This window comes from Polistes canadensis, unplaced genomic scaffold (genome assembly GCF_001313835.1).
Source record: "Polistes canadensis isolate GaletaPanama2010 unplaced genomic scaffold, ASM131383v1 scaffold_92, whole genome shotgun sequence".
In the NCBI taxonomy this organism is placed as follows: Eukaryota; Metazoa; Arthropoda; class Insecta; order Hymenoptera; family Vespidae; genus Polistes; species Polistes canadensis.
Window position 1 is genome coordinate 51,074 of NW_014569639.1, and position 8,385 is coordinate 59,458.

Sequence of the window (8,385 nt, forward strand, 5' to 3'; positions counted from 1 at the left end):
ACTGTCTAGACGCATTCAGCTCTTTGGAACACGGCGAACGCCTTTATGGGACCCTTCAACTATTTCCCCACAACGCAACTTTCTTCCATTTTTTTTTTTTTCATTTCTTCTTCTACTTCTACTTCTTCTTCTTCTTCTTGTTCTTTTCCTTCTTCCGACGTCTCTTTTTCTATGGTGCATATGCGCATGTGCATATAATTTTTCTTCCTTTTTCACTTTCCTAACCACCTTCCTTCCTTTCTTCCTTCCTTCCTTCCTTTTTAGAGACGCATTCATCTCACCCTCGTGCATTTTCGCTCTTAGGGCTCGTTGCGCTTGAAAATGGTTACAGTCTCGGTACTTTGGACGACCACAAAAGCGAGGCGCGAAAACGCATCGTTCGATCGTTCTAAAGTACATGAGGAATTCGCAACCCTCTTCCTTCTCACCCTTTTTCCAAAAAATACACACACACATACACAAACAGGACACACAGATATATTCTATATACACCTATAGAAAAAAGATCATAGAAATATCTCAATGGTTACGAATGAATAAAACTTAATATATCTCTCTCTACACACACACAGATTTATAGAATAATAGTTTACTATATATAAAACATCTATACCTAGCCAAACATCAAAGCAAAAAAGAAAAAAAAAAGAAAGAGAGAGAAAAAAAAGAGAGAGCTCTTTCTCTAAAGACGAAAAGAATGCAGACTCTTTTAATGCACCTGATGGAGCGAAGCTTAGGGTGGTTAAAAGCCTAAGACCCCTAAACGGAGCCCCTCTTGGATAGACAGTACTGCATGGGTGGTGCGTGCACACGACGTTACTGTAAAATGCCCTGAGGCAAGCCATTAGACGGTGACAATGTGCACCCTTTTCCACGACTTTTATACTTATTTCCGCCAATACTGCGCATTCTAGGTTGCAATAAATTCTTTCTCCGACGCATTAAAATTCTTTAAGGGCATTCTGAATACTTTTTCCCCGCGGCCTCGGCAATATCGATGTCCCGTTACTTGGAACAAAAAGGGTTACGTTATAGCTTTTTGAGCAATTATATTTTTCTTTCAGCGGGCAAATTTTTTTAATGTCGATACTCTGTTTTACAGACCAAGATTCCAAACTATTTTACCATCAGAGTTAGCAAAGTAAAAAAACTGCGATAATAAAACAAGCAACTATCGATTTTAAACGATTACTTCTTAGTTTGCAATAAAAGAAAAAAAAAAAAAAAGAAAATAAATTTTGTTATTGTCAGTACTCTGTTTTACCAACCGAGATTTCATCTTTCTTACCGATCGAGATTTCAAACTGTCTTACTATCAGAATTACCAAAGTAAAAAAAGTGCGAAAATTAAACAAGTAATTATTGATTTTAAACGATTAATTAGTTTGCAATTTTCTGCAATTATTCTTTTCTTTCTGCGGTGCAAGTGATCATCGTTGGATTTATCATTTACTCGTTTTGATTTTCTTCTAATTTTTAAAATATGTATGTATAAAAAACGCATTTCTGAAGGCACACACATATTTAGACACTAAAAATTAAATATAATTATTTAAAATTTTCTTACAATATAACTATACTATATATACTATCAAAGAATATTGTATGCTTTTATAGTATTGTACCCTCATCGCATTAAGTACATACTATCGTCCACTGGTGGTTCCAGTGGTAACAAAAATGATGCTGGGTAGATAAAAAAGAGGACTTGTGAGTTTTTATATACTTCACCATAAAAAATTTGGCATAGAATTGCAACAGCAGAAAAAAAATGAAAAAAATGAAAATATTTACCTATTGTTTATACATTATGAACGATTAACTTATTCCTTTTCACTACCTTATAGGTTGTTACTTTGGAAATCAACTTTAAATATATTCCCTGCAGGTATACCAACTTTACTTTCATTTTTTTTCCAAGTGTGCTTGCGCCTTGAATTTGTGGTTGCACATGTATATAACATATCTCCCACTCATGACGTCGCCATTTCATAATTATTCAGTGTAATAATTATTTTCAATTAATTAACGATAAATAAAAAATATTTGATAAAATAAAGTTGAGCAAATAGTGAGTAATTAAGAGCATTTATTCATTTTTTTCTGCTATTAAGGTTCCTTGCCAACGTTCCTACGGTATTATGTCCACGTATTTGAAAATTTTCTGTATATTCACAAACTTATTATATATCGATAAAATTGGTTCCTTTATTGCACTTGTAGTTCATATTTTATTCGTAATTGTCGCTGAAATCACATACGATCCGAACAAAAGGTGATGATAAATCTTTATAGTATTGTGTGCAATTTTGAAGCAACATCATTGGCTAACATGTCAAATTAAGAAACTCGCTAGATGATCACTTAAGGTGTTCGAGTTGGTGAATTAGTAATTTAATAGGCCAAGGGTAAATGAAACTGTATTGCGAACAGTGACCAAAAAATTTGAAAAGAAAGATTTAACGATGTGCATTTGTTAAATTCAATTGAAACTTACTTATTCATTTGAATCAATTTTGCTCTTTTTTTGTTTTGCAGAAAAATGCCCGATAAAATTACTATCGATGATGTATGTACCGTTAATTTGTTATATTATATATGAATTTGTTAATTATGTCACTTTTTATATATATTTTTTTATCCATAGTTTCCCATTTTCAAGTCAAAACATGTTTATATCAAGGATAAAAATGCTACAATGAATACGATTAATATTATGTTACGGGATGGACCAGACAATTTGCAGGTACATTTGTACAATTATTTTCATTTATAACAAATTTGAAATTACGTATGCATATGAATAAAAATTGATAAATATTTGACAGGTTGTTACAGATTTTGACTTAACATTAACCAAACAACATGTTGATGGCAAACTGGTGCTCAGCAGCTTTGGTATATATATATAATTTATATTTTATATTAAGATTTATTAATTTACTTTTTCATATAACATTTTATAACATATGTTCGATGCTTCGATTTAATTAGTATAATTTTTCTATTAGCACACACACATATATTGTATTGCAATTTATATTTTCAATTTTAGGTTTGTTTGGAAAATGTAATCAATTACCATCCACATATACGAATGAGGCTAAACGATTGTATCAAAAATACAGACCTATAGAAATAGATCCAAATTTAGCTTTAGAAGAAAAAATAGAAGCTATGAGCGATTGGATGACTTCTGCTGAAAAATTATTAAAAGGGATAGAATTTGATCCTAAAGAATTATCCGAAGTGGTACAAAAATATGGTACACCTTTACGTGATGGTACCAAAGAACTTTTGGAAAAATTAAATGAAGCAAACATACCAGTTCTTGTATTCAGTGCTGGCTTAGGGGATGCTGTAGAAGCAGTTTTAAAATGTCACAAAGTTTTGTTTAATAATGTTAAAATTATATCGAATTTTCTTAAATATAATGGTAACCAAATAGACGGATTTAAAAATAAAAAATTAATACATGTTTTTAATAAAAATGAGCATGCTCTGGAACAAGATTATTTTAAAGTCATTGAAGGAAGACGACATGTATTATTAATGGGTGATAATACTGGAGACGCAAATATGGTAGATGGTATGGATGACACAGTTGCAGTTTTAAAAATTGGATTTTTGTATGACAAAGTAAGATTCTTTCTGATTAACTTATACTCTTTAAATATATTTGGAAATTGTTATAAATATTTTATTATTATTTTATAGGCAGAGGAAAATCTGCACAATTATATGAACGAGTTTGATATCGTATTAGTAGATGATCAAACGATGCAAGTAGCAACAGAAATATTAAGAACTATATTAAAATAATTGTATTAAGATTTAGAAATTATTCATAACTTATTTCAACGAACAATATTTAACACGAGATAAATGATAAGTTAAGCTAACAGTGTATAAAAGCTTTTATATTAAGTGTGTTCTATATGCTGGACTTTAAATCCAAATATTTATTTATCAAATACTTTGTTATACATATTTTAATGTATTTATGTTAAAATAGAAATTTTCTACACTTGAAAACTATTATATATTTACGCTGACTTACCAGTTCACAAAAATAGAGCCGATTTCCTTAAAAATTAACGATATTCCATTTTGATAAATCTTCAATTTCACTGCCTCCAAATATTGTGTAGTTTTTTTAATTGTATGTGAAATGTTATATTAAGTTCTGATATGATGTAAACTGTTAAATATATCTTAGAATTCATAATTTTTTTTAAATTTATATTCCTTTAATTCCCTAATATTGTATTTTTACATATGAATTAATCATTTTTAATAAATTTCAAAAATATTTAAAATACATTAATTTTGCATAATATTGATAAAACACTTTAAATATTAAATTAATGAAAAGGACAAAAAATTTTTGATAAGACAGAATTTGTTACTAAATATTTATATTTGTATTAAATCACTATACGTATATTTTTATATCATCAGTAAATCACTATTTCACAGCTTCATATTCCCATTTAAACAAAAACTTAGCGGTATTACATATTAAGCTGTCATAAAATATTAAAACTGTATTCGTATCTTCATCTTAACTACACTTTTCTAGTCAGCAAATTTTCATACTATGTATTGGTGTATGAAATAGATTATTTACTTGTTCTTTGACTTATCATTAATGCAAAAGATGATTTAACAAATCTATTCAATTTATAGTCAAGCCTAGGTGTTCCATTGATCACATTATATAGATACACATATTTTTATTATTGTTTGATTTGTCTTGAAGCTAAAAGATATTCTATAAAATGTGTGTTATGTAAATCTAGATCTCAAATTCAACAATAGAAAAATAATCACCGCAACCATATGTATTTTCTTGATATTACGAAATTTAATTTATACAATTCTTTGTGAATGTTCATTTGTAGCTACCTCATATAATGCAGAGCATTTCATTAAACTGTAGTTGCAGTAACAAGTTTGATACGATAAACCATTAATACAAGTTAAAGATACATTAATTATTGTATCATTCTTAGTTTTATCTCTGTTAGAGGAAGCATTAACAATGTTGATGCAATGCAATGTGCGATTGTATGAATTTTGTAATGTGTGTGTTTCATTACATAATAGTGCAATTATTGATATTCTTATGAAATATAAGAAAAAAATGCACCAAAGATTTCAAGGTAATAGAATAATTGAAATGCTTACAAGTCAAGTTCATTATGAAAATATAGATTCCATCGATGTTCCGCACCCTTACACTTATAATTTACTAGATCACATTATGCATTTCATATTTAGATAACTAATCTTTTAAAAGCTTAACAATCAATCCTGATTAAAAGTCTGATTATGCTTGAATACGAATGAGCTACTGCATACTTCTCAACAATTGGGGATTATGCAAGAAATCAAAAATAAATTAGAATCTGTAGGATTTATGCTTACTTTTTCAAAATTATAAATTATCTACATGTGAATACTTTTTAATAAAAGTAAAAATTACACAAGAAGTAATGAAAAAATATAGATAACATTATGAAAAAAAAAAGAATTATTAATTAACTATATTTTTATTATATAGTCCCCTATTGTTTATGTTTATCATAACTGCATACACTTTTCCTACCATGTCTCGACTACTTTAACATGACGTAGATCTATATCTACATAATTAAATTGTATTTCCATGTTATTTATATGCTTGATTTGAGTTTACTCAGGCCACAAAATAATAAGAATATAATATATTCCTACAAAATAATACATACATGATAGTTTACAAGAGATCATGTGGGTATTACATTTCTATTACAGAAATAAAACTTATTCTTTTCTTCCAGCTCAAATATAATACTTGATTTATAACAAGGAAGTATCATGTAAAGGATACTCACAATTAAAATATTTCACTGTTATTCTTATCAATTAGCACAGGCGCATATATATCATATACAATAGTAAATATAATTAGCCTTTAATCGAGTAGTCTTTCCATAATCAAGCATTTGTATGTAATGATAAAATTAGCAATTCTTCAAGTCACTTTGCTTAGCCTGTTAGTTTAATCGGATTTCCGACCAACTACTCCAGTATATTTTTTGCGATATTAGGTAGTAGGATGATACGAACTAATGAGAGCAGCATCTACCGGTTCCATGCATGACGGACAAGTGAGTGAACGAAGTAACCAATCGTCGATACACACTGCATGATAAGTATGCATACAAGGTAGATAGCGTACTTCTTCTCCTATCATAAGCTCCATCATGCATATCACACATTCTCCTTTCTTCGTACCATCATATTGCCGCATAGGCAAATGTTGTATAAGTCCTATACGCTTTGCAATTCGTACCTGCTGTTCTTCTTCGCTTATACTACCAGGTGTAACGCCAAGTCCTAAATTAACCCCAACGCCTATTCCACGAGAGACATTTAAATTAGATTGTAAACGATGTTCTCTTGTCGCTGTCGCAGGATAATAAGATCCCATAATTTCCTAAAAATATAATAATATTTTTAGTTTAACCAAATATATTTACTGATGTTAAAGTAAAATATACTACATGTACAATAATTTGCAATTAAAAATTTTATTACTCAAAAGTATAGCAACTTTGACTCTTGTTAGAAAATAAGAAAAGAAAAGAAAAAATAACAAAAATAAAAATAAGAAATAATAGATGTCTCTTATAGAGATGAAAATAATAAATGTAGAAATTCAATAATAATTAAAATCTTCTTCTAAACTTGAAATGTCAAACAATTTGAATAAAATAATATACGATAAATATAATAATAAAATAAAGTTACATTATAAGGTATTTGAGATCCAAGTACTTCTTGCGAAGAACTTCCGATCATCGAAGGATCGGGATTGCTGCTGAGCAAAGTGGTATTGTCCTGTTGAGTGCCTCCCGCGCGTTTCAGACAATTTCCCATTTTGACGTGCAATCAAGTTCCTATCAACGATTCCTCCTTTATCACGGCTTCTCATTCGATTTAATCCGATGCCGTATTAGAAAACAGTTAGCAAAGCAATATGAGACGTACCAAACTCAGTCCTCATTTTTTTTACAAGAGCATAACTTTCTTTAGTTACTTGTCACAAGACTAATCTCAATCTTACGATGAATATAACAAATCGTCTCGTTTTGACAAGATACACCACACGAATTGTTATGACCAGAACATCTCCTGTCATATACTCATACAACTAACAGCTGAGTGGTCTCACGCACACATTCAAAGAGGTAGACAAACAGGCTATGGAAGAAGTTAGTCACAAATTTGAGAAAAAATATTTGACATCGAGGTAAAATGTTTTTTACTCTGTTAATACTTTTTCGTCGTAAGAACAGTTTGTCCATCTGATTGGACGAAGGCATTATCTTATTGGCTATGCATAGTGCTGCGTAAAAGAAAGTTAACAGGCATCTTTCTATTGGTTCTCGTCTAGCAGCCATGTTGAGTATTGGACTGCATAATATTTTGAAATTGAACTTTTGAATGGCATCGTATTTATTCACGAAATAAATTAAAATAAGTTTGTTTATACTTAAGGGGTTTAATGTACTATATAATTAAATTGATTAAATCAATTATCAGCGAATTTATATTCGTTTAATTAAATGTATTATTATGTTGTAGAGATAAAATATATTTCTTTTTGTAATATTAACGAGTATAATTTACAGCTAAATTGCAATTATAATCTTATTCAGGAAATATTAAATTAAAAAGAATCTCGATATGTATTACGATTTATGATTAAAATTAAGCGAAAAATATTACGTATCTTGTTAACTTATATATATATATATTATTTACATGAAGCGTATATTTAAATATAGCGATTAAAAAGTTTTCTAAGAAAAGTTCGTCACAATGATTGCGAAAACCTATAAGATGAATGAATTTTTTTAATTATTAGCGATTATTTTATATCCTTAAAAGTAGCATGAGAATAATTTTATTCTACGCATATTAATAATGTTATCTAATTTCTAATGAAGAATAAACATTTGAGTTAGCGATAAGAAGAAAAACGTGTAATGGTAGTTACACATAAATTAATATCTAATTTAATTATAAGTATCTACTACGATAATTGAGCCGTTTATTTTGAAAGTTATTTAAATATATCTATTTTTTTCCACAAAATGTTTTTTATGACAGCTAACTTCCAATTGTACACGTTATTACGATCAATAACAAAAATCAATAGCTCGATTATTCATGTAATTCATAAATAACAAGTTTCGTCAGATACTTACCGGAAATACATATCAAAATTAATCTAAAAATATATATATATCATATTTTATGTATACATATATATATAAATATTTTGTACTTGACCATTCCGGTTAACAGATCGAGACAAGAAAAAAATGAAAA

The 8,385-nt window shown here is 28.8% G+C and overlaps 2 protein-coding genes across 3 annotated transcripts; one reads left to right on the plus strand and one right to left on the minus strand.

Moving 5' to 3' along the window:
- The first annotated feature begins 2,271 nt into the window (after window positions 1-2,271).
- On the plus strand, window positions 2,272-4,229 carry LOC106787126 (7-methylguanosine phosphate-specific 5'-nucleotidase). 2 transcript variants are annotated; one of them, XM_014749238.1, is made up of 6 exons: window positions 2,272-2,465; window positions 2,539-2,569; window positions 2,648-2,746; window positions 2,829-2,898; window positions 3,056-3,639; window positions 3,718-4,229. In XM_014749238.1, exons 2-6 carry the CDS (start codon window positions 2,543-2,545, stop codon window positions 3,820-3,822), a joined length of 885 nt encoding a protein of 294 aa, XP_014604724.1. In that variant the 5' UTR covers window positions 2,272-2,465; window positions 2,539-2,542; the 3' UTR covers window positions 3,823-4,229. The 2 variants fall into 2 exon arrangements, with proteins under 2 accessions (XP_014604724.1, XP_014604723.1); XM_014749237.1 differs by having other exon boundaries at window positions 2,272-2,569.
- A 1,857-nt stretch (window positions 4,230-6,086) lies between these two features.
- LOC106787127 (RING finger protein 11) lies at window positions 6,087-7,306 on the minus strand. Its single transcript, XM_014749239.1, has 3 exons — window positions 7,039-7,306; window positions 6,799-6,947; window positions 6,087-6,484 (listed from the first exon to the last, which is right to left on the minus strand). The coding sequence occupies exons 2-3, from the start codon at window positions 6,925-6,927 to the stop codon at window positions 6,092-6,094; spliced, it is 522 nt and encodes a 173-aa protein (XP_014604725.1). The 5' UTR covers window positions 6,928-6,947; window positions 7,039-7,306; the 3' UTR covers window positions 6,087-6,091.
- Window positions 7,307-8,385: the final 1,079 nt, after the last annotated feature.